General features: G+C 39.1%; 2 protein-coding genes across 6 annotated transcripts; both read left to right on the top strand.

Annotated features, from left to right (window-relative positions):
• The first annotated feature begins 246 nt into the window (after positions 1-246).
• On the top strand, positions 247-23,259 carry LOC107226237 (neurogenic protein big brain). The gene is made up of 4 exons (XM_015666982.2): positions 247-1,140; positions 2,410-2,536; positions 16,989-17,184; positions 19,293-23,259. The coding sequence occupies exons 1-4, from the start codon at positions 825-827 to the stop codon at positions 20,463-20,465; spliced, it is 1,812 nt and encodes a 603-aa protein (XP_015522468.1). The 5' UTR covers positions 247-824; the 3' UTR covers positions 20,466-23,259.
• Positions 23,260-23,290: 31 nt separating this feature from the next.
• LOC107226252 (protein FAM8A1) lies at positions 23,291-27,133 on the top strand. 5 transcript variants are annotated; one of them, XM_046737704.1, is made up of 6 exons: positions 23,291-23,396; positions 23,940-24,189; positions 24,355-24,513; positions 25,456-25,576; positions 25,692-25,821; positions 26,107-27,133. In XM_046737704.1, the coding sequence occupies exons 2-6, from the start codon at positions 23,979-23,981 to the stop codon at positions 26,449-26,451; spliced, it is 966 nt and encodes a 321-aa protein (XP_046593660.1). In that variant the 5' UTR covers positions 23,291-23,396; positions 23,940-23,978; the 3' UTR covers positions 26,452-27,133. The 5 variants fall into 5 exon arrangements, with proteins under 5 accessions (XP_046593660.1, XP_046593659.1, XP_046593658.1 ...); XM_046737703.1 differs by having other exon boundaries at positions 23,378-23,432; XM_046737701.1 differs by lacking the exon at positions 23,291-23,396 and adding an exon at positions 23,445-23,670.
• Positions 27,134-27,320: the final 187 nt, after the last annotated feature.

The following is a 27,320-nucleotide window of genomic DNA, read 5'->3' as shown; positions in this document are numbered from 1 at the left end:
AACGATATCCCTCCCCTTAAGACCAAGATTTTAACCAACTCTTTATCAAGTTTGACCTCTTGGGTCGCCCCCCCAGTCCTGCAACAATATTCTTACAGGATGGCCATCATCGACGAGACGAGGGTGTGCGACGGGGGCGAAACGAGGGATGAAAAGGAGTGGGAACAGGGGCACCGAATCCTGGGAGTGGGGGCGTCTCGACGGCTCGAAGGCTCGGTTTACTTGTTTCGCCGCCACCGATTTGATCTTCACTCGAGAACGCGTTGCCGCTGGGGCAACATCGAGGCAACGGGGGCCAGGCTGACTTGGGCTTGAAAGCACATTGCTGTCCGGCTATACGTACAGGATAAATTTTTCACAAACGTGGATAAGAGTGAATGAACCGCGTGGATAAATACAATCATCGGGCTGCTCACGGGAAGATTTTTTTTTTTTTCGAATTCTCGAGAAACTTAAACCTTCGTATAAAATTATATTGCGGGAAACTTTTATTCGTTGATTCGAATTAACGATATTACCCTAAATCGGTACAATTATCGAAAGTCTAACTCGAATAACAAAATAAACAATACTCCGAGCTATATTATTTGTGTGGTATAAACATTGAAAATTAATTAAATTAACCGAAAGTGAAGGCGTAACAATAAAAAAACGATAAAAGAAGAAGAAAAAAATAAATAAAAATGACGCGTGATACGCGATAGTGTCGAAAATTAATAACAACCATCTGAAATTTCTATATTATCATAGTTTACCGATAAAGTGAATACCTGTAAGAAAATTGTATTATTTTTAAAGTGATCTCTCGCAGACTATAATTTATCATGACCACCGCAACCCTTCCACGGGAGCTGGACGCCCATATAGTAACGTTATTCGAAAGAATATCGGCGCTCCGAGATAATGCGAGCGAAAATTCTGTCGAAAGGAGGCCACCGATGTCGGTGGAGGCGAGGAGTCTTGAGCTTTGGCGAGCCGTGGCCATCGAATGTTTCGCAACTTCCATCCTTGCTTTGGTCGTACCTGGCGCCGTTGCACCTTCCCTGATAGAACCCAGTACCCGTTTGTCCGCATTGGCAGTCTCTATTGCTACAGGGCTTGCGATGGCCTCGATTTGTTTGATCTTCGGACACATAAGTGGTAAGACAAGAATATATGTGCCGCCAATTTATTATCTGAAATCAAATTTAACCATCTTCTTTTTGCCTCTCTAACTTCCTGAAAAGAGATAGATAGATAGATAGATATATAGATAGACGGACGGATAGATGGATGGATATAGAGTTAGATGCAGGCTTTGTATTAGCCAAGGAGATAATTCCGTAAAAAGTAGAAAGGTAAACGTTAAGCGTAAAGTAACTTATGAATAACTAGCAGCTACTGCATACACTGGTATAAATTATTATGGGAGAGGTTAGATGAAGCAGATCAGGTAAAATAATATTCTGCAAATTGTGAATTAATTAAAACGAAACTAGCGTGAGGTGATATTGATTCAACATAAAGCAAGGGATACGACTTACTTTGAAATCATTTTCCCGCTCAACCCGTACAGCCTAAATATCTATTGATCGAAGAGTTCCCAGTTAGATTAACATTACAATAACTTCAGAGGTATCCGACTATCCTTATAAATAATTTTCCAACACACCGTCGTGTTGAATATTTTTGGTTCGTATTAAATATCGAGCTTAGTGTACAACGATCCTCAATGTTCTAAAATTGATTGATCGATGTATGCGTTTCTTGTACTGGGTACGGTGGAACAGTAACCGCTGTATGATCGATGCATGGATAAATAATTCTCATGGTCCATATTTAAATTTATCACCGATACATCTGTAATCCGTATAATCTTTAAACGATCTACGTGCGAATCGAAATCGCGAATACGTTAAACGGAGCGTCCAGCCAGTAAAACAATGCCGTGACGTTAAATGCGGCTTCATGCTGAACACTGTAGATTATTTGATACCCTCTCTAACAATGCCACTTGTGGTCGCCCCTATGCCGGCGCTCAATTGGCTTGTTAACTAGATAAAGCAGACAGTATACGTGTATACTTATGTATACACTCACCTACTGAACTTGCCACACTATCCGACATTCATTTAGGTATATAATACATGTATACACCAGAATTCACGTGTATAGAAGTATGCAACAAGCTTGGGTTGGGTAAATGCCTGAGCATCGATTTTTATGATTCAACTTATGGGTTATTAGTAATATTTTCTGATTATTAATCACTACATTAAATAGTTGTTCTTACCGTATTTTATTGTTATTCTATAGATATTTAAACCGTTGTTACAATGGTACCCATTGGACCAAAATTTTGCAGTGACTAGAAAAACTGATATTTTTCTCAGTGTACCATAAACACCGGTAATTGTTAATGTTTTGCAGGAGGTCACGTCAATCCAGCAGTATCGATATCTTTCGCGTTGTCCAGACGGATCTCACCGCTACGTGCCGCACTGTATTTGGCAGCACAGTGTGGGGGTGGAATAGCAGGTGCTGCGATACTTCAAAGGTAAGCTTTATATTATACGTACCTGCACGAAGCTTTTTTTCCACTCCACTCCTTCGTTCGTCTCGCATTGTTTTCGCTTGATCAGAGGAGAAAACCTTTACACAACTACCAGGATGTTGAACGCCCGGAAATGTCGCTCCAGGTTCTCAGGGATATCCTTCGGGACGAATAGTTCTTATGTAAGGACCTTTTTGGATTGCTCAGTAATCGTGCACACACACAAATTCGTTTTCTCATTTTTCTCATCTTCATCTGGGAATATCACTGCACGGTTATGCAATTCACAATCCAGCGAGAAAATGCGAATATATATATATATATATATATATATATATATATAATAAATGGTAGTCGGTTTGGTGTGAAAAAAATTTAGCGCCAGGTGGTCGCCGATTAATTTTGAGCACCCGTAAAGGATGAGAACTGTATCGACGAAGTCAAGGTATTCGGCATATGCGTATCGGCGTATTACATCTTGTTCGAAAGGCAGAGAGTTTGAACGACAGCTGCGCGAGACATGAAACTTGAGAACTTCGCAGCAAGTAGCTGCACCGTACTTCGCTTTACAAGTCTGCTCTGCCTTTTATTGAAGCGTGCACCATTCTTGAATGGCCTCAAGTTTTTCAGACAATTTGTTGGTTTCATGCCTTGCTTTTTTTAAAGAACATCGCGTCACTTACCACGTACTAAAATTATACTCGATTCGTACCTTACAACTGTAAAGTTACTTTATGGCAGTTTTGAGACGTGTGATTTATAAAAATCTTTAAACTATTCAAATCACGGAAGTATGCTGAAGACTAAGTGGTAAATAGATTTTGCAAGGAGTTTCGTTATTCAGTTGTCAATAATTATTTGCCACAACATAATAAACCCAAACTCGAATCCGATCCAAAATGACAAGTTCCCGTCTTGGATAGTAAGCGAGTAGAGGTTCCCTGAAAATCTCAAATCTCTATCTGTATCCGTTCCGGAATTAATCGAATCCATCTGACGAACGGTAGGAGAAACTAACTGATCGAAAATGTGATTTCATATTTGACCTCACACGTACGTGAATGTGCTATTTTTTAAAATCACGAAAAATAGTGTTTAATTTTGTTTGGAAGTCAAGGAGTTGTTCATAACACAAAAGCCGATTAGGACCGATGCAAAGAGCCCGGGGAAGAAAACGAATAAACACTTCCAATTACCTTGCATTGTTGCAAGCATATAAATGTAATGAATTTTTTTGTTTTGAACAACGTATGCCGTGTTACGGTCATTCTACAAATGTCAAGTGAAACAAGACCGTTCAGCAAACACCGTCAGTAGCTGAATCCGTTATTGTCACATCCAAGTCGAAGCCCTTGCCACGTAGTACGGTTTTACGAAAGGCACGAGCCAATCTTTGCCACAAAGCGCCTCAGACACCGGGCAACAATTTGTTTCGACCACGGTCGAGCGTCTTTACCGGTTTCCTGAACTGAAAAAGGACCGACTGTGGCCTGAAACAAAAAGGCCCACCTCTGTGTGACCGCGTCGTCGAAAAGAGCAGAACAAAATTGAGAGCTGTGCGCAGAGGAATGAAAGAGCGTAAAGAAAAAAATGAAGAAAGAAGGAGATAAGCGCCTTCGTAAGCAAGGGTTGAGGGTGACGAGAATAGAGAGGATCGAGAAAACGGTGCCCAGGCAGGTAATTGGAAGGCCGAGCACCGAGGATCTGGTTGAGGAACACCTGCCTCTTGGCTCTTGGGTCGTCAACGTGGCCACCGCCTCGCTTTGCAGCTGCCGCAGATGTTTCGTATGGACCAAAAAGGAAGACGTGCGAGATTGTGGGACGGAGATAGCGAGCGCGGCGATGCGAGAGAGGAGAGAAGAGCACAGCGTTCGGAAGGAGGCTTTATTAAGAGAGGATAGATACCTACTTCGGGGAGCAGATGTTCCGAAGTTTCGTTTGCGGAGGAGTTCAGCTTGAGGCGGCCCCGTTGACATATGCGTACACCACGGGCCTTACGGCCCCTGCTGTATCCATGCCCGCAGACAAACAAACACTTCTTGGATATATACAGATAAGAATGCTCTTCGGGACTCTTGAACAAATCAGTGAGATCATGTCCGATGCTCGCAGACGGACTTGTGAAAGCTTTTGAAGGTGACTGAAGTACAAATCCATCAAGTTTTATCGAAAGCCTAACTCGCTGCTGACACTGACTGAATGAGATTCGATGGGTAGCTCTTTTTGTGCAGTAATTTGGTAGTTTCAATCGAAACTACAAGTCCGTGAGATATTTTAATCTTCGTATAAGCTACCGCGTTGTTCTAGAATTTTTTGAAAATTGGTTTATTGCAATTGTGAAATGTTCATAACGTGGCGATCGAGAACCACTGGACGGCAAAGCCAGGTGGAACAGGTAGCCAAAATTTGTGAAGCGCATCTTGAAATGGATTGAATCGAAGAACGGGAAAACGGTCGGGCAAATCACAAAGAACTTTGGAATTCGGTAAATCTTTTCTACAGCGACGCAATTCGTTACGGTCCCATTTCTAGTTTCTTAAAATTTTTCACCTTTCACGTTTCTTTGTACACGAATCTCTAACACAATCGTACCGTTATCGGATTTTTTTTTTCTCTTCATCTGTTTCACTCTGTGATTATTATTACAGTTTTTAAAACCGCGATGAAAGTTCTGGTTTTCACACATTTTTATAAAGATGACTATAATTTTTTTTCTCCCTCCGCTTGTTCTCTGAATATAACATTAATCTTAAATACACGACGAGTTTTCCTGTAAAGTTGAAAAATTCCTGTGAAATTATTCATTCTTAATGGCTTTACCTACCAAGAAACTCGGGTACGGTATTTTACACCCCTCGCCTGACGCATACCTTCCATGAAAGAAAACACGTCCCCAGATTCTACAAAACCTAAACGAAAGGAAGGCTCCCGGATCTCATATCGTGGGCTTTGCCCGTACGGCAAGCTACTTTCATATTGAACGACGAATCCTCAGGATGCATACACCAGATTCGAATGAACGGTTCGGTACCATTTCAATATGAGGACATTTTAAGCCCCCTAATGTTGGGACTGCGCCGCAGGCGGCTGAAGATTACGCTTTTCCATTACGGACGAGCGTCTTTCACCCAGCCAGCCATAAAGTTTGTTGCTTCTTATGAAGATCCCCACGGAAGCTCGGCACCGTAAATATTTAGAAAAATGTGACACGTCTGCAGGGTCTCTTAACGAATTATAACAACCGACCCCGTGTAACGTCTTGTGTGAAACGTGGGAACAAGTTGGATATTCGGTTTAATTAAATTAATTAAACACATTAAATTTCCTGTTCGAGCTGACTTCCTGTCACAAACCACCGAGGAATGCTACCGAAAACCTAATCCCAGATCAACAGTGACGTCCTGTTTAGTACATGGTAAGAGGGATGTTGAACAAAATTATTGCCCACTTGGTGGCTCTGCGGTCAGTGGCTCTTTTTTATATGCGAACTTGGAAATGTTTGCTTAAACTGATGTTAACCAACGTTCCAAAATAAAATGGAACGAAAGAAATATGAAACAACCAAAAGATTACAGTTTATTCAATCACTTCATATCAACAAACAAAAATACGACGTTGTGAACAGTAAACGTATTTGTTGATGAATTGGACACGTAGCAACAAAAATTTACAATCTTAATATTACGCTATTCAATTTGCAGATTTGTATTTCTGTTAAAGATCTAGCACTTGCATTTCCTGGCACTTCTGTTGTCAAAACATTCAGTATTTCATTTTCTCAAATTTCCTACAGCTTAGAAATAACATCAACGCCGTTCAACTTTCCCATTTTAACAAAACACAAAATCCCTGGTATATAATACGCGTCCTTTGGAATGCGTGCGGCGAACCGATAGACACAGGAATAGCTCCACAGGTAGTCCTTCGTACCTACGGTACTTTAATCGTAAGGCGGTATGACGAACTTTATCTTCCGACGAATCGCGAAACTTAATGCAGCCGAAGGTAATCTTTGCACGACCGCAGGATGCGCTTTGTTTAAATAGTCATTGCACACTGGGTGTTCGGAAAAGTGATCTGCACACTTGGCTAAAGAAAGTTAAACGCGGACACTATTCGGAAATTTTCCCACTCGTCACACACTGGGAGAAATTTTTATTTCCGGTTACCGCTCCGTCCTTAACTGTTCTCGTTTTTTACCACAGTCAGAAAATATTGCTCTAGGTAGAAAATGAAAATTAGTTTTGTAGCTGTTACCGAAAAGTCTAGTATATGTGTTACTATTTTCCTCACTACGATCACTGCTACTATATTTTCGTGGTAACTGTTGCGAAAATTTAATGCTCGTGCAACAATAAATTGACGCTAAAGCCTTATTTAACTAAAAAAGTAGAGTAAACCTCGTAAACTGATTTTGCGTTGCAATTACAAAAAAAAGATCGATAATAGCGCAAAATAGTTTCGTGTATCTTGCGTGTATTTTTCTAAAAATAACAACCATCGAGTTTTTGTATACGAAGCAGGCAATGATTAATGCTGAGGTTGAGTTAGTTCTATTATCTATCCCAAAAAAATTAAGCTCCAACATCTATATCGCCGTTTCCCCTTGAAAATTGAGAAAAATATTACACATCGCATGCTTACCTGCGCCACGGTATTTTTACTAGGCTTTTGGGGGTCTCTACGAGGGAATGCGATCTCACATCAATGTAGCACGTATACAAACGCGTATGATCCATACCTATACGTTGAAAGATCCGTGGGTACGAAGGTGGGCACAAAAGCATGATACCGGAAGTGACCCAAGGGGTGGTTTTGCGTTCACTTCCGGTTCGCCACGCGCACCGCGTGTGTCTTGTCTACGTCAGACCACCTGCTTCCTTACAGCTGTTTCCTGAGGGCATCGGAACCACATGAGCATACGAAAATACATTGCTGATTCCTCAATTACCCGAGAGCTCCTTTCGCGACTTTTTCCTGGTTTCTGAAGCTGAAGATCTGTGCGAAATTTTTTTAAGAATCTCATCATCAGACTGTTTCAAATTATAGTAGCGTTGATTTCTTTTTTTTTTGCTTTTTTTTCTCATATCACTTGAACCAGATTTGAACTTTTGTTATTATTTCTGTAAAAATAGACCCAAGATGTTAAAAATTATTTTACCCCCAAAACAAAACGAATTGTCATTGTTTCATTTTTTGAAGATCGTGTTTTCGTTAGGGGTTCATTTCGCCCGGTCCTCCCCTATATTCATTTCAGTTTTTCGCGGAATTTAAAAAAATAATCGTGTAGTACTTGAACTGATTTCATTTTAATATGAATAATAACATATTAGTTTTCGCAAATCTTGATAGGTGAGTTTCAGTCCACCGTTTTTAACAAGATGTATCGATCGTCGTAAGTTTGCTAATATCTGGTTACTGGTAGCTCCGAAGTGAAAAGATCTACAATCGCTTTTGACAATAATTTAATTATCTTCGCGATTACATTCATCAAAGACCATAGTCACGATTACTTAAAAAATAAAAATAGAAAAAAAAAAAAAACCGCGAGGAAACTGGAATAAGTGTGTTTTTGACGCGTAATTTAACCAGGAAGAAAACACATGCTGCAAGAGATACCTTTTAAACTTGAGCTAAAAAGGATATACTGTGTGATGATTTTTTGTGCGACAAGAATCAATGTACATACGTTGTTCCAGCAGGAAGAAAAATATTGTTCTACTTTTGATCAAGGTGGTCTCGAACGTAAATCACCATTACAATCTTGTAACGTAACCACAGATTCGGACCTTTTTTGCCTGGCTCGGTAATCCCGGAATGGCACTGACAATCGCCGCATATAAAGACATCACTGTAAATTTTGCACGGGCTGTTAGCCTCGGGCCTTTATTCATTTATTTTGCGATTTATGTGTTTACCCTTATGGTTATTCGCGGCACGTAGAAATCCCGAATCAACCCTTGGAGCAGCCGGAGAACAATACCAGATCACACCCCCCTGAAATACAAGTGTACAGTGTAGCTTTTCCACACTCAAACTTAACAACCGACCGCTAAAATCGCCGCAACAGATGCAGCTTTTTTAGGGTGTCATCCCCGGGGAACGAGGGCGATGCTTTGCGGTCGTCCGGTTAACTAGAGTATTGTTCGATTATTATTTCGGTACATATCGCGCACTTGTTACCTTTTTGTCTGCTCATATGGCGCGCGCGTGTGCCGCTGTCGATCCTGTGTGTATGGCACCTCTTCTCTTCTCTTCTCCTTCGAGAAGCGTTATCGGGACGTTCAGGCTTGACAAAGTGTTCCAACCATTCAAAAGAGAAGGTGCCCTCATTCTCTCACATGCTGAATTTTTTGCATCCTGAACGAGGTTTCCCATAAAATGTTCCGTCGAGGATTCGTTTCGAATCGTTTTTCATATTCTGATAAAAAAGTGACTAGTTCGCATTGATTACATTCAAACTTAAGAATTCAATAACATCAAGTCTGGTTTCATTTGGTTTCGAAAGAACGAAACGCATCCGGAGATATTGCTGCAGGCAATGATTCCGAAGAGTCATTTTTTTCAATCTTTCTAAAGCCCTGCTTTATCCGTATTATTTTTAGCTTGCTGACAATGGCGATGAATTTTTCCTCCTCTTGATATTCGTGGAATTTTTTAATTTGACGGGAAAAATGTATCCTCTTGAGAAGCTTTTTTGTGACACCGATTACATGCTCCGGAACCCATCGATAAATATCGCATAATGCAGGTTCATAAGGATCTAAGAGCTATAAATTTGACCAAATTGTACAGTCTTTCAATCGAGAGATTGTAGACAGGTTCGCTGGAGATAATTTAAATAATTGTAGCCCGGATTCTCTCAGGTCTGTATCCGATGTACAATTAGGGTGCAATTATCGGTCACGGTATTAACCCCTGAAAGATGGTTGTACCTTGTGACGCTATTCTTCTGGACCCGCAGTCAAAACTATGGCTCGGTTTTTTGCCTTTTTTTTTTTTTTTACCACCGCTGCCGAGGTACAGTCGAAGATTAGCCGTGATCCTGCGTCTAGTAAGTCGGAACATGTGGCGTTCTGGCGTCGTTAAGTCGGCACGAAAAACGAACCCCCCCTTAAAACGAAAGAGGAATAAGAAAAAAAAGGAAAAGCGTAGAGATATCTTCGTACACGAAAGGTCTAAAATTACAGTTTGACGTCGAGAGCTAGCAGGATGCCAACAGATGGTTGCGACCACGTGTTGTAGCTTGGTTCTTAAGAATCTTCCCTCGAACGTACGAAGGTGCCGGTTTTTTTTTTCTCTCCTCTTCCCTCGCCTTTCTTGCGCCCTTTTCACCCTGCTTTGATTGGACGCACACGACCAAAGCGTGGCTCCTATTGGCCCGGTCTTCACCACCCAGCATCGAAAACATCTGCTGACCTGCACCGATTCCCCTGCAGACTAACAGGGAGACCCTTCTTTGGTCTCGGTGTTGCGGTACTACGGCTAAGAATATTATTTATGGGACCCGAAAAGACCCTTTGTAATAATCGCTCCGTGCTCGCGTGTTTCCAAAGGAATATAGGCTTCTATATTCCATTTTCACCGTACCTCGAAGATTTCTTTTGTGCAACATGTGGCCGGCACGTGTTTTCTACGGCTATGGACAATCGCATAACGCGGCATGGAACGTATCTTCGGAACCCGAGGGAGTGCTGAACGATGAGTGAGGACCTCCTGCAGCTGCGAGGGTCATCCTTGGGTTGCTACCGAGGGTCGGTGTAACATTTCTTTATTGTCAATCCTCTCAATCGCCAAAGTTTCATCATTTCGAAAGTCCTGCTTGTAAAATCTTTTCCCAGATTGTTCACGTCTTAGATTGTGCTATCCAAAGTTGCTTGGATTCATTTCTACGTCAAAATAGGGAAGCTGTTTCATTTGTCTTCACCGTTATTGGGCTGGCTAGAAAATTTCAACCGGTTTTTTTTTCTGTATTCCTATCTTTTACTGAAATCAATCAGGTCGAATCATCCTTAAGATGCATCAGGTACTATGCAGCATAGACAATGAAAAACATTTCTCACTTTTTCTCACATCCCTTGTCATCTTCATTTGCATTGCAATAATATACCATTGGTGCTTGCCAAATCTAGAATAACTCAAAGCGATAAATAACCATTGTTGATTTGGTAATATAACAGACGTTATTTTTCTAACAATCATTTTGACAATATCGATTTCTACCAAAAATCATGTTTACCATGTCAATGTGTCCGAGTTCCCATTGTGGAGTAAAATTTTATACAGAAGAGTAATCGTAACTACCGTAGAAATTGACCATCCCTAAAATTCTCTGCAGAGTGTAATACTGGATCCTGTGGGAAACTCGGTGTTCTCCCACGGTTTACAGAACGCAGTCAAGTTCTGGGGGATTCAATTTTTCTTGAATCGAGCTGCAGTGATGATAGAGATGCAAGATGCGTCGTGATTCAATGAATCTCGAAGCAATCTTAGAAATCTACCAGATTTTTAACAATTTTAAAGCAAGTTCAAATGAGACATCAACATCTGGTACTACACTTTTTTCTATTCACAAAGATATTTTTGAAGCTTACGAAGAAAAAAATTTGAGGACTACTAAACGCACGACAAACTTGTGATAAAATTGACAAAAAGTATCTATTTTCGGCCAATTAATTACCTCCTTAAAACATACTTCCTGTTCTCTTCGTTTGCTCTACCGCGTTACTCGTAGGTCACAAGACGCAGGTCGTATTATAGCCGGCCAAGACGTGCGTGAAAACGGAATACAATTCACCGTGCAAACTGGTTTCACAGTGGGTAAACATGTGCGGCGCAACGTGTATTTTACATCATATTAAAACACCGTGGCACGGATCGAACCGTGCCGGTAAAAAGAAAGCACGCAGCCCTTTAACAATAAGAGGTCCAGCAGGAAGCGGGGGCGGGGAATTCGAGGCGGCGAAGAAAAGGGACTGCAGAACCGATTGCGAGCTGGACAGAGAGGAAACGAGAAGAGAAATGACCCCGTTTCATCGCGCCGCATCTGAAAGTTCCCATATCAAGTCTCTCAGGGTGGTTGGGGGGCGCGGCTTACCCTTCATTTACCCCATATTATCCCACCCTTAAATTTACAATGGAATCAGGTTGATTCCATATCATCCAGTTCAACATGTGCGCCCCGTGTTTTTCGCCCTCGAGAGCAGGCAGGCTATGTGATCGTGGTCTATCATCGCCGAGTCCCGGCGGGGCTGGCGAACGGCACAGTATCAATAGCTCGTTAAACGTTGCCGCGACGGGGAGAAAATAAGGGAGACTCGCCACTCGGTCCTTCAATTGAAATTTATTTAAAACTTATCGCTCGAACGGTGCGCCGATTCCGTCGCTAGCCTGGGGAGAATAGAAATCGTTAAACCGCGGCACAGGTTGCGTGAGCTCTCACGTCAAGTGTTTCCCATTGTATCTCGTTCAATTTTTCAGAGAATTTTTTTTGTTTTTTTTTTTTTCTTCCTCTCTCAATTGATACAGATTTCAACGACCCTGCAGCCAAGTTCTGTCCGGTTCTCGAACTCGTCGTGCGATTATGTTTTCAATTATTATTATTGATTTTAGACAGTTTTTTCTTTGAATACGATGTAGCCATAACGTACCGCGTGTTTCGGCGGTTCGACCGCCTTAATTTTTCACGCAAAGTATAATACGTTAGAAGAAAAGACACGATTTCTTTCATTCGTAAGAAACGTACATTTTTCTTTAAACAAGTTATAGGATATTCCTTCGAATATTCGGTCGTGTTCAAAAGTGAGGGCGTCTTTTAGTATGACTATAATTGATATTTCCGGTTTCATCCGACATTAAGCGATGAACGAACACGTACATTCGAGCGAAGGAAAACTGAATTGTTGAAAACAATTAGAAGACGTTTGAATATTTTTTTATATACTTCAGCATTCCGATAAATTTATAGAGATTCTATGCAGAAAAAATGTGTATCCTACAAACTCGAGTATAAAAAATTTTGCCCATATATTAAAATTTCCCGAAAGTACACGAAGTAGTTGTAGCGGGGTACGCGATGTATTATTCGAAGGGCACAAAAAGGTTTTCTCTCCTGTATTGTTAAATTTCTCTATCGTGGTTTTTTTTTGTTTTTTTTTTTATGGTGTATTATACGGTTTTTACAGCAGCATTCACGCAAGAGGATTACTTAGGGTACCTAAGAATATCCCGGGGGTAATCAAGTTCTCGCAAATCGGGAAAAATCCGCTTATCATCGGCTGACTGTGCCCAAATCCTATGTACCACGCTAGCATCGGATGTAGGGAAAAAAGTAAACCACAGAGAAATAAATCGTAGAAATAGTGAGCGCAAAAAATGCTCGCATAGGGTTCGTCTCCCTATTTCTCACTTTTCCAACGATTACGATCGGGATACTTCGTACCGTTTAAACACTTGATCTCAATTGTTCAGGCATGATCTGCATTTCTGATTTCATCAATTTGGTGCGTCACGTTAGAGCAGACTAAGGTGCGAGAGAGAAACGGAGACTCTCACATTTGCATAATACGTGAGAACGATAGGGGCTTTTAACTCGGACAAAGCTCTAAAGGCCTAATACGAGCTGTGAGCACTTGTCGACGTTCCACGCAGATTTTGTCATACTTCGATGGGAATTAGGGATGGATTAAATTCCGATTACTTACGTTCCGCTGCCAATTTACGATCAATTGATCGATCCAAGCCGTTTATGAAATCATTGGACACCCCTTGTGAAAAATTCATTTCTCCTCGATGGGAAAAAGTCATTACAATTGTAGGTGGTTAGTGAATTATACAATATTTTATGATCGCGGTCGAGAACAGTTTTTAAATAGAAATTTTAAATACTGAGGTACGTTTCATTTAACTTCAGTCTTTTTCGAAAAGATATTTCAAGAACTAGAAATTTTTCGAATGCTGCTTAACATATTTATTCGGGTCATTCAATTGAAACTTGTTATAACTTTTCCTGCTTAGACGAAAAGCAATCGATTTCCGTAGCATCAACACCGAGAACGTAACGAATCATTGTGAACAAAGGTGCACAAAATTTATACTCTTATGTGATTAAAAATTTTTGTCATATTATTCAGCACAAGATTCTAACGAACAAGAGAAAATAAAATAACTTCGGTTTAATCGTCAATTCAAGCAAAAACAATAACAGCAGAGCGGTGAAGACAGTGTCAACATCAATACCGGCGATGAACTAATCGTATTAGGATATCACGATCAGGGAGCCTTTAACCAGCATTCAAAGATTACTTATCGTTTCGAAGGAAACTAATCACCATAGAAATTCAACAGCGATATTGTAACATGACTGTAGATCATTGAAAAAAATATAAAATTAGTCACAGCTTCTATAGCTACGTAATTGAATTGCAGCCAATTTGGTCTTGGGCTGCTGACAAAATGTTTATTACGTGACTTCAAATTCTTAGTCTAATTGCGATCCAGGAGAGCCCTAATTATAGTCGCAGAGTACAACAGTGGCGAACAGGTTGTACGACCCGTTAGAATTCAGGCAATCCCTTTGGCGCTTTGAGAAGCGTTCGACAAACAGCCGGAGGTCTCGAATCCTTAATTAATATGCGCATCCAATTTACTTCTTATTGGCCTGTTCCTTCGGAGATTAATTTTATGCAAGGGCTACTATCAAAGGTTCAAAAGTACCGTCTCAGTTATTTATTACCTTTCGATACACGGAACGGGCATGCGCACTTCCAATTTTAAAACCGAAACTCATTTCCGCTTTCGGCCAACGTAGCATAGAATGTATTATAATATCAGTATTTCCGTAATGTTGTGTCTGAGAATTTGGAATTAAGGAGAAACATTACAAACAACGATTAATTCCTCGTTGTAAGAATGTCGAGCGATTGTTATTAATTTAACTACTTTGACAATTAAGAACGAGCATTCTGGCATAAAAACAGTTTTTTGCTTTGTAGAATAGATGAAATTGTTTAAAGATTTTCAAAGAAACGAGCTTTGTTACGTGCGACGAATAGATTAATACTCTATTCTTCAAAGTTTCGATTATCACGAAATGGATTTTTATTTCTTCACATAAATCGATTTAACATGAGTTTGCCAGAATCGCAGTAAAAATGAAATAAGTCGTAAATTCAGTTAGTACCAAAAGGAAAAAAATGTAAATTCCTCGATCCGCTGCTTCATGGTCTTTGTTTCCGTAACTCCGTACAAAATATGTACACGTTGTATTTCTACAGTAGAAATAAAGTAACCGATGTTCTTATCATTTGTACACTTAATTACTTCAAAGAACTTCCGATGAATTCTCACACCAATATAGAGACATTTTTTTATAAATCACGTTTACGATAATGAAAATTTACATATTCATACTCATACCTAGAGCTGAATTAATTTTCATATTGTACGGGTCAGACGGCGCTTGTGACCCTGTATTATGTTCAAACAATCTCCGGTTGCACTCACCCATGCGCATGCCCATTTATTCCTATAAACTACATGCGAACCGACGTCTGTCAAGAGAGGCTGGCCAATGCACCGGCTAATATAAATATTACACCACAGGGACCTCCACCCCTGCATCGGGGCTGATATCTGTCACGTGAAAGACGGCAGGGGGTGAAAAATTTCAATGGGGTACGGGAATACCCTTTTACTTTGCTATTGCTACACCTATTATTGCGGTTTTGTAACCGTCGTAGGATGAATCGGACGCAACGTACAATCTAGTGAAAAGTAAACCATCACAAGGGACGAGTGTTCGACTTAAACCACATTCGGTGTAAAACAAGACCTTCAATTTATATTACAGCGAAATCAATTCACCCAAAATCAACGATTCTTATTAATTTTATTACGTGACCGTCGCACATTGACTAAAGATCTCTCTCAAAGTACAAGAGTAATAAAATAATGATCGTTATATCGAATGGCTCACATCCAACTATATTGTGAAGTTGCAAAGAAATCGGCCGTCAAACGTGAGCCCACCAGGCATCTCGGGTTTCGGAAGAACTATCCGTACATAATTATGCAAAGAACCCGCATCTCAAGATCGTGTTCAATTTATACAACACGTATATACATCCGTATAAGACGCTACGCAAAGCTTGCAGGATTCATTCTCTCGGCCCAGACACGGCTTCTCAACTTTGGGTTATTACGAGAGAGAAATAAGTCAAACTACGATACGAAGTTTTTAAGTTTACAAGAATTTAAACTTCTATTTTCCGTAAAGTTTTTTCGGCAAATTCGAAATTTCGCAATTTCTTCTTTTTTTTTTTGTCTTTTGCGATCTTCATTTAAAATATTAAGTTACACCTGTACGGTGTTTCAACGTCAACGGATAAATATGAGTTCTTAAAATGTAAACTATGACGTTCAATAGTACAAAAAAACTTATTCGAGTGTTTGGAGATCAGCATATTCTTCTATTTACAATTAGCTAGATCAACTCAACGACATTCAGATTTGTACCTGCCACTGAATCCTTCAGGCCTCAATTTTACCTACCGCCCCTTGTGTAAGGCTTCGTTATGGTTTGTTTAGTACAAAACTATGAAATTTTTTTTCTACTAATCGTTAATTTCTGACGCTCCACAATTACCCAATTTCAGTTTTCAAAAGGAACCACGTGACTATAGTGTAATGATGATTTTAGATGACATAAAAATTTGTATTTCTAACGTGAAAAATTGCTCTCCTTGTCACCTAAAAATATATCAAATTACGTGAAAATGATGATGTGAATAAATTTTAAAACAATTGACGGAGTTGGCGAGCGATTATTAAATAGAATGGTTTCTATGGAATTCTCAACTTCATTACGGATTCTGGTTTTAATTGAATGACCTATCATAACCGTTCCAATAACTCGAAGATTTCCTCAACATGTTTATACAAATCATTTTCTTAATTCTATCATGATCTTTATTATTTTCGTCGTTTTCTCAAACCTTACGATCCCAAGGCGCAAAAGGTTGAGGAACACTGACTCGGAGTGCAGAGTCTGTCGAGAAAAACACTTACTTTGATTGTTCCACTTTCATTTGCTGCAGATGTAACATGCATAGCTCTTACCGAAGTTGAAGTTACGTATCGTTAATGTAACGATACATATTTCGGAAAAATCCTTATTTCGCAATTTCAGGATTGTCTCGAATTTAGTGAACCGTAATAAAGCATTAGACATACATGCTTTTCCAACTCGACTCGTTCAAAATCATCGAGTAGTTGGAAAATTGTGATTTATTCTTGAATTTTAGGGCTGAAGTGCAAATAATCGATCGATCGTAGACATCAATTGATTGTTTTCACAGAACAATTAGTCGAAATGTGATATTGTGATATATTTTTGATATTTTTGATACTCCGGAAGAATAATTTTCTTATACGAGATATCGTTAAATTGTTTCAGCGTGTCACCGGATAGTCTGAAGTCGCAAGGATGGATTACCGGCTCCATCCAAAAACTTCTGGTGGAATTGGCACTCTCTGCCTTGGTTGTTTTGGCCCATTTCGCTGCTGATACTCCTCGGGGACTTCCGGCATCTGTTTCCTCGAAACCTGCTATGGTTCTTGCCGCAACCTACACAACTGCTACATTGGTTTCGGTAATTGTATACATTTTTTCATTGCTTTGTCGTCTTCAATTTTCGGTTATTGCAACTTCCTCGTGCTCGTCTCGAACCTGTTAGTATTATAAGGTAAACTTCAATCGAAGTGCACGAAGATTTATTAAACTTGAATATGAATTTCAATTGATAAAAACAGTAATTAACATTTGCACAGGCATTGTACAACAACTAAACTTTCATGGGCAAAAAAATTAACAGAATCGTTAAAAAATCGATTGTTATAAAAAATACACTTACACTACTTTTCATTCGTCCTTTGTAAGTTCATTGTCAACTGTACTGAATTTTGCTGTAACTCTGTACATACGTTGCATTGGATGAAAGAATTTGTACTTAAATTTAGTTACGTGAGTTACGTCCATAATAACTATATATAGGTATGTCCCCCCTTCGTAACGTGGAATATTTTTGGTACCAACTGTCGAGAGGGATGGAAGGTCAGCATTCCTACCTGTTCTCACCTGTGGCGCGGTGATAAAACAAAATATAAAAACAAAACCAAGGAGAACAGGACGGTACAACTGAACAGTTTCTGATTTCCTAGAAGGCGGATAAGTTTTTTTTTTAATAAGATTGTTCTATCAGAGAACAGTAAATTTATCTTCTTAATTAAATACTTCTGCATTTATATACGTATATCATACATTCGAAGTGATAAAAATTTCGCATCGTATGCATAGGTATCTGGTATCAGGGTCTAACGGTTGGCTAAAAATCGTCTAAAAAGTTTGTATTCACGGGTTACGCACTGATGTTGTAACAAAGCATGCAGCTGATGCTATAAATTGGCTTGAACTGTGCGAGCAGAGCGCCTCGTTCCAACAAAAAAAATCAGCATTCCAGAGCCAATTAATTTGTTGCTCACTTTAGCTTATTCAGCATTCGTGCAATAGTTTCACTGTGGATTAAATGCTGGAATTGTATTATTATCATATTATACGACGAAATTTCACGGTAGTCCGAAATTTTTGCGTACCTTACCCGAAAGTGATCCATTTTACACGACCCGACACAGAGAATTTCAGTACCCGCACACCCCTACTGGTCCATAATAAAATTACTTATTATATGAAAGAATTCCAGAGTATATTTTTAGATGAGCCTCTAGTCTGATCTTTTGAGATTAGAACCTTCAGAATTCATAATTCCAGACGGCTACGAAATTGTTCTTCAAGTCCGAAATTTTCAAAGATCTCTGGTCAATTTAGAAATCCCGGTATTTTTGGCGAAGTGAAAACAGCTGTGATTAAAACTTTCAAAGATTCGGCAAATTTGACAAACCCAAGATTTTCGAGGAACTCGGGATTTTCAGGTAACTCGAGATATTTGAGTACCCGCAGTTTTCGGGTAATCCAAAATTTTCGAGTACCCGAAATTTTCAGGTACCCGACCCGAAAGTAAACCATTTTACCCAAGTCGACCCATCCCGAAGAATTTCAGTACCCGTACACACCTAAATTATATCGGTATGTCTGAAAGACGTGAAATCTATTAGTGACTCGTCACCTATATCGCCACAAATCATTGTCACGCAATATCAATTTTCCTGCAACTAACATCAGGAGCTCAACGTAATGAAATATTAAAAAAAATCTCATCATTTTGCAAAATGTGATCATGTATATACATTTGGACGGTTCAGAAAAAGCCTGTTTTTAGATTTCACTCTTCTGCGGGATTCTTGTCCTATTCACTAAAAAATAGCTCACGTGAAAAGGCTGGGCTGAAAAAAATTTCTTACTACTGCCGCAACGACGATGAAATTTCGATATGTGAATTTTGAAATTCCCGAAAATAGCCTTTTTCCAAATTTCAACGTAGTTGAGACAGTATTAAACAATTTTCTTTGACCCAGCCTTTCCGCGTGAGCTATTTTTTTCGTGAAAAAGTACAAGAATCTCGGAGAAGAGCGAAATCTAAACAAAAGGCCCCTTTCTGAACCACCCTAATGTACGTCTACCTAACTAATTTACTAGCTTAAAACCGAGTCTCACGCTTCATGTTATAACTACTTGTTTTTTGTCCTTCATTCACATCAAAATTTTATTCCGCTCTAATCTTTGTGTCATTCCTTTTCGTTACAGAGACCCTACCTAAACCCAGCTCGTGCCTTGGGGGTAGCCTTCTTGAGGAACGTCTGGAGTGATCATTACGTATACTGGGTGGGACCGATTTCCGGCGGTGCAGTAGCAGCCTTACTGCACGAATACGTGCTGAGTCCGAAACGGTCAAAAAGTTCCCAGGAAAGCGACGACGGTGACGATTCCTCCGTGCGATCGGACGAGGACCCGTATGATGAATTGGACAAGGCAACGGGTCCAAAGTTTCCCAGCGTCTACGCAACCTACAGGCCCATCGCCGGGGCCCCATCCTCGATTTACAGCGCTCCACCGACGGCCATTGATCGCGTCGAATCAATTTACGGCGGGACGAAATCGCTGTACTGTAAGTCCCCGCCGTTGACCCGGGCTAATTTGAACAGATCTCAGAGCGTGTACGCAAAATCTACCTCGGGACCCAGAGATGGTCTGGTCATTCCGAAACCTGGGCCGTTGATGCCTGCCCAGAGTCTCTACCCCATGAGAATCGGACAGAGTTCGCAAGGGCCGAGGGAGACTGTGCAAACACAGAGTCAGAATCACAACAGCACTAATCAGAACATGCAGAATCAACTGCAGCAATGCACTCAGAGCATTTATGGTATAAGGGGAATTTCAACCAGCATTAGCGCCCGAGAGAATGGAATCTACGGCGTCTCGACCACGTCTAGTGTTTACGGAAGGGCCCCTGCACCCCCTCCGGGAACGCAGAATATCCAACAAACTGGTAATGCCCAAAATTCTACCCCAAATCATGGCGCTACCGGCTTGGGAGCGCAGGGAAATCCCGGTAACGGTCAAAATTCTGGGCAGACCGTACAAAATCGGGGGCAACATGGGCACCAAAACTCTCCGCCCAGCGTAATTTCTTCGGCCCAAACTCACCCCGCAGGGCACGCAAACAGCCCGTTGGCGACCAGCTCGGAGAACGGAGGAAATCCGAGGAGACCGGAAAGCATGTACGGGCATGTTTCTAGGCGCAGCGAAGACTCGGCTTACGGAAGCTATCAGGGCTCCGCGAGAGGGAATTATGGGAAGGCTCCCGGTCCTCCTGGACCATCGCAGTACAGGGGCGAAAGGCCCAGTCCGGGACCACTGCAACAGAATCAAAGTCAACAGAGCAATTTTCAAAGGAATTCACCGAATCCATCGTACTGATCGAACTTAAATTTGAGCAGACGATAAATGTCACTTGAGCTCGTACACGTGTGGACATTGATCCTGAGACGGCTAGTTTTTCGGCCGAGTTGATTATGTTGGTAAGGCAGATTCGGCCCCTGCGGCCGGCTGACGGTGGCACTGCAGGCCCAATCTGCATTACCAACGCAATCGAACCGGGCGAAAAACTAGCCGTCTCAGAATTAATGCCCATACGTGTACATGCATACGTCATGACTAGGCGTGTGCAAATAGTTCGAAATCATGAATAATTCGACACAAACCGAATAATGACATGAAACGGATAATTCAAGTCTTCAAGTAATTAACTTTTTTTTTAAATTACAACTGTCTGGTCCCCTTAAGACGATGCTATGCTCGTTTTTTACCGGCCAGCAAAAATCTGTTACTTGTTGTGAATATTATCAACGATTACGTATCACTGACGGGAAAATCCCGCAGATATCGCAATTGTACTTCCAATGCCGAACAAAAATATCGGACAATTTCTTTGTTCCATGCGAGGATAACGCCAGAAAACGCATTCCTATACTTAATGATAATTCGATTACGGGAATACATTTTCTAGCATTATTGTTATCTAAAACCGCAGCATCCTTTTAAGAGTCAACCATGCCCGTGATTTTTGCGGACTGAATACTTGGTTATTACGAGTAGAGTTTATTCGAAGGGGAAATTATACCTTTCTCTATACTCGTGGTATTGTTGTTTTTAGGCCTGGAATAGCGTTCAATGATTTAAGGGCTGTTAATCGCCGAACAACCGGAATGCTATCGCACTCGTATCAGCGGTAGCCGGCTTATAATATTATCAGTGAATAAATATGCAACTCAGATGTTAACGGAATATCAGTATTAGATAATTTGTGTATATTTTTATGCAACTTACATTGAATTTCCTGTCGAAAAGAAATTCGACAGACAGCACCTTTTATTCGACTAAGTATTTTCTAAACGAGGAAAAAATATATAGACTCTAAGATTTAAACCGGGTAATTCGAACTGTTCGAATAATTAGAATCACTGAAATAATTCGAACTATTCTAATTATTCAATTGCTGGAATATTTTATTCCATTCGACCGCTATTCGCCTAGCCATAATAATGACTCTGAACGCACTGCCGTTGAACTGAACCTCATTATGTGTAGTTACGTATATCGGATATTCCATTATGAATATTCTAAAGTTTCTGTCGGATATTTCAGAAATGTGTGTACGGCCACCGACTCTTACTTTCATCAATCATCGGATAAATTTGTTTTGCAGACCTAAACCCAGGTTAGTGCAGATTTTTATTTGGATTATTTTTTTTTTTTTTTAATTTCTAGCTTGAGAGTACTCAAATTAAATGTAATCTTCGTTTTTAGTTATATACAGTATAAATGTATAGTATAATTCGCGGTAGCAACGTCGTTTAGGAATGTAAGTAAAACACGAAACGTCAGATTTAGAACATAATTTTTAAATAATAATATTCCATATATGTACATATGAAGACCAGATGTTCGATTATAACGATGAAGAACAAGAATTTCATTAGTATATAATCGTATGGGAAATTTGTGGATTACACTGTATGCATACGTTTTCAAAAGAAGCGTCATATTTGCTATATTACCATTGGAGATTAATTTTAGTCAATGAATATGGTTGGCAAAATAGAATTAATTTGCAACGATGTATTATACTTTGTGAGTTTTATGTAGGACTTGGCAAAGAGTTTTATCCTCTAATAGTGGCAAACATGACAAGAAATTCTGGAATTATCTGTCATTGGTATTTTAACAATTTTTTTGTTTAGTACTCTTAATTGGTGCACGAGAATTCAGTACCTCCTACGTTAGCGGCCGTCAGCAGGAGAGATTTTCATAATTAAATGATTCATTGAATCTGCTGAAAATCGAGTGAGGCTAATTATAGAAAACAATAAATATAAAATTGTGTAAGTATTCTATGCGAATGCCACGCGAATAGTAATGGTATGCTGATCCATCATAGACAGTAAGAAAAAATATTCCTGAATGCCATCCTTGGTACATACTTCACTGTAAGAATTAATGGACGGAATATCGTTAAAAGTGTAAGACTCAGAAGACGGGACTGACAGGGCTCAGTATTTAACAATAATATATTGAGTATTTTTTGTAGAAAAATTGTCTTACCATTACATATTATTATAATAACTGTCTATTTGTACGTAAGGAAAATTGGCGTCTAGTTTAAAAATATCTGTGCAAAATACGTGATTTTCATTTATATTAACTTATAAGTTGCAAACTCGATCAGACGTACATAGATATTATTGTAGTGATTAGGCTTTGTATATATCTTTTGTATTTATTATTTTTTATGTTATTATAGTATGTGTCGTAGTTGACAGGTGTTTTAAAATAAATTAATAATAACATTAATAATCATGGATCACCATTGCGTTTATTGCACAGGATGATTATTCTTATTCTTTGACACCTTTTCCATTTCCATGGGTACACAACGATATATGTTTATTAAGCATCAGGGTGTCTAATTACTTACTATCCAGTTTCTAAAAAAAGGTGTTAAGGTGAACATAACAGCAAATTTAATTTTTTTCAAGTATACTGATAACGTTACATACACCAGAGGCACTGAAAATGGTGCCTCAGAAAAACGAAAGTGAAACAAATACGAAAATCATCTGAATAAGTAAAGAGAAATAACAGTCTTCACTCAATTAATTATTCCCAACCGTCATTGTCTTATAAATTAAAGAATAAAAAAATATTATTCAAACATCTGCTTGGAAGTGAGGAAAAACAACGTTGATGCGTGCAAATGTGCACAATTGAAATGCTGTATTTTGCAAACTCCGGCATTCTCTGGCGCATGCGGACTAGAATAATTCAATTTAACGCACTGCGTCATTGAACGTAAGTTACTGGTTTTATATTGCTCCATGTTATTAGGTATGTACAATTTCCTAAATAGCCAGTGCTTAACCACGGTCTAACCCTAGCTTACGCTCGAAATATTCCGAAGTTGTACCAAGTTCCAACACGTGCCGATTCGTAACAAGTCTGATCATCAATTCGTTTTCCGAATTCGCACATGCGTGACAGTAAATTCTATTCTAAACACAAGAGTTTGTTGGGACATGACAACGCAGCGGTGACAATAGTCATCAGGAACAGAATAAGAAGGCTGGCAATTCCCCCCAAGATTCATACCTGATGATGCTACTTTAAGCTCCGTCTGTAACTCTGTAATTGTACCTTCAATCCGGTATTCATCCTTCTGGAGCTACAATCGCATTGGTGCATTTTCGCATAACACTGTTGTGATTGCTTAAAACTTTCTGTACATGGAGATTCAACCGTGCGATGAAGACTTTATAGTCAATGCCATTTACGTCAATGCGATGTGATTCTCAATTAGCCGTTTCGTATCTGATCGTCATTTCGTTTTTACTCCAGTGCGAGTTACTTTTCACGCGAACCAATAAAAGAACAACGATGCTGGAAGACGAGAATAAATCGTCCGAGGATAGAAATCCAAATGAAAGTGCAACCCAACCTCAAAATACACAGACGTCAGCTGTCAAAGAGAGATCCGAATATTTTGAGAAATTGGAAAAATGGCTGCAGGAGGCGTACGTCTGTCAGAGTGTAGCGGCAATGTTTCCTTACTACGTAATGTCAACGCAAATGTTGAACCCTACCACTGGTATGAATTAGAAATCAAATATCGGCTTCAACTTTTCGTCCGCTTGCTAGTTTTAAATTGCATATAATGATTGTTGCTAGCTAGTCTCAACTGTTCAATTTCAGTTTGTTGAATTTAAGTTCAGATAATTGAAAACATTCGTGGATCTATGTTTATTTGCATCAGGTGTCAATCCATTCCAGCAAGTACCAAGCAACGCTGGTTTTGCAACAGCGTCAAATGTACAAGCCAATGCTGACGTAAACAGTCCTGAAACTAACGAAGGTCTCAGACTAAGGAGACCTCCAGATACTGCCGGAATACCACGACCGCCTGGAGCCGAAGGTAGAAGGTCATAAAAATAACTCCTGTGTTCTTCAATTATTAACACAGGTTCAGCCTGCATTTGATTTCATTACAGAACAAAACTCCTGCATCAGGTCAGACTAAGTCATCCGCTGGGAGGAAGAAGGTGTTGTTTCGGTAACTAGAAATTGGTTTTATAAAAATTGATCTTGAAACATCATCTTTTTCAAATTGAAGCTGAAACAACATGTTTTTCACGGCAAAGCTGAAACAACATCTTTTTCACAGCAAAGCCTAAACAACACCTTTTTTATGATAAAGCCGAAACAACACCTTCTTCCTCCCAGCCGATGAAATGTGGTACAAATGTTTGGCTACAAATTTTATTGATCATGCTGGTCTACCGAGATGAATTTTTCTCACATATTCTGCCTGTATACAATATTTGTAGAAATAGTCTGCAGACATTTATAAATTCATTCCTCTCCGCTTAGTAACAAAGATGTTCAGCTAAACTTCCTGTGAATTTACAATTTTCTTCCATAAAATCTGTTTTTTTTAACTACCATTTCTCCATCTGATTCATCTAAATCATCTTTGTTTTCTATTCAAATATTGCTGCAAAAAGCTAATTTCTATATTTCACTGTTCTTCAAATAGGTCCAATATCGATTATGATAAACTAGTTATCGGTGGAAAAGGATATCTAATACATTTTATTAAAAATTCATTGCTTCAATTACCAACATATTTAATTTCTTTGAAATTTTAATAAAAAATGACACATCAATTTCATAAGATTTAAAGAGAAGAAAATGAGAAATGTTCATGAAAATGTAATCTACAAGTCTGTTTACGATTCTGATACATTGTAAAAAGTGATTAAGATGCAGTAATTTTGAGACATCTATCATGCATGTCATACTCATTCCGTTGGTTTGACGGTATTTGTTAAAAGGAACAATAAATCTTCACTTGCAGGTTTTGAATATCGTATACCGCCACTTTGGAAACGATTTTTTGCAGAGTTCATTGACTTCATGGTACTATTCTTTCTTAAACTTTCCATTACATTTATTGCCGTCGACTTTTTCGATTTTATGTAAGTCACAACTATAAACACTAGGGCTTCGGAGTAGTTATGCTTCTCAGGAGCCCTCAGAATACTCAGAATTTCAAATTTCAATCAGCAAACAATTGTTCCTTGATTTTTTCAGAGACATAGAACGATACGATTTAGACATGATACAGAAAAATCTTCGTATTGATTACGAAATGGCTCTAGAAATGACATCTGGAATACTGATCTTGGAGTTAATTCATCGCATCATTGTGTGCATTTTCGAGGTAACTATCTCTTCGTACTTTTCATTTCTCTGTCAGCAAATTAAATATTACAACTGTACAGTCGGCCCTTCTTATGTTATAACTAAAATAGTTTGAGACGATCTCAGCGATCAGACAATTTGAAATGAAACATGCTTCCTTTTTAAAGGTCCATTATTTATAGACGTATCTAAAAGAATCAGTAGCATCTGCAAAATAGGGTATCAGCTTCTTAGAAACTGGGGGGTTCGTAATAACGAAAGAAGAAAAATACCAGCGCAATTTTTAATGTTGATAACCTTGTAGGCACTCTGGCTTCAGCATGGTATAAATGGCTGCATAGGTGGAGCTACACCAGGTAAAATTGTAATGGGATTGCGTGTGGTACAGTGTCGAAATGTAACGCCCATAGAAAGACCTGATGGTTCTGATTTAGTATTCATCACCCCTGGTACAGATCTAGGATTTCCATTATCTCTTGGTCGATCGATAGTCAAGAATTTGATCTTAGCATTTCTGTTTCCTATTTCCTTTGCCCTGTTTTTCTTCAGGTTCAACAGAACTGGTTACGATCTTGTTTGTAACTCAATTGTGATCGAATGTCCTTATAGAGATAGAGCAAATAACAGAGCTCGGCAACAGCAACAGTAATCGATCGTGACTACTCAAAGTTTGATTAATTCTATGGCAGGATATAAATAATGGAAGCTGAAATATTCTGCTGTAGAAAACTGTTTATAATACTTAAATGCTTTGTTTAATTATTTTTTTCTCTAGTACCTTGTCAATGCGTACTATCTAGCCAAGGTTCACACCTGCATATTGCATATATGTAAATATGTAATAAAATTTATAATTAAGCTATTATATAAATTACCATACACCATGTTGTGCATAAACCTACAAAATGAATGTATTCATTTCATTGTGACCAAATGAACCATCGTTACTGATTGAGTAAAAAGTGTAATAAAAGGAATTTATTTTGCTATACTACTTTAACTCATTGCGAATATCTGTATTTTGTACTATTGACATTGAATTTTAAACTACCACATAATGTAAACATCTTACTTTTATGTATGTGATAAAATTATAAAGCGGGAAATTATATTTCTATGTACATACATATATTCGTTAGTACATATACACGTTCAGTCAACTTTGTTCATTCAAATTTGTGAATTAAAATTCATGATTTTTTCAAAGTTTCAAGTTTTTCTTTCTGTTTTGAATATTGGGAATCCCGCATAGAATAAGAAAGTGTATAGGCTAAGACTGAAGCTGTAATATATTATGTTGTAAAAATGAATAAGAATTCCTGTATAATGCATTTACAGAATTGTAATTTGAACCGCTGGATCAGATAAAAACACCCTGGATACGGTAATAATGACGGTGTTCTACATTTACCAATTTGCTTATGGGGGGGCTTACAATATTAATTGATTATGATTCGGTAACAGACAAAAATTTCTGTATCAAAACTCGCCTCATCGTTAGCGTCCTCCACTAGACGT

This window comes from Neodiprion lecontei, chromosome 4 (genome assembly GCF_021901455.1).
Source record: "Neodiprion lecontei isolate iyNeoLeco1 chromosome 4, iyNeoLeco1.1, whole genome shotgun sequence".
Taxonomy (NCBI): domain Eukaryota; kingdom Metazoa; phylum Arthropoda; class Insecta; order Hymenoptera; family Diprionidae; genus Neodiprion; species Neodiprion lecontei.
Note: the sequence above shows the minus strand (reverse complement) of the source record. Positions and strands in the feature narration are given on the sequence as shown.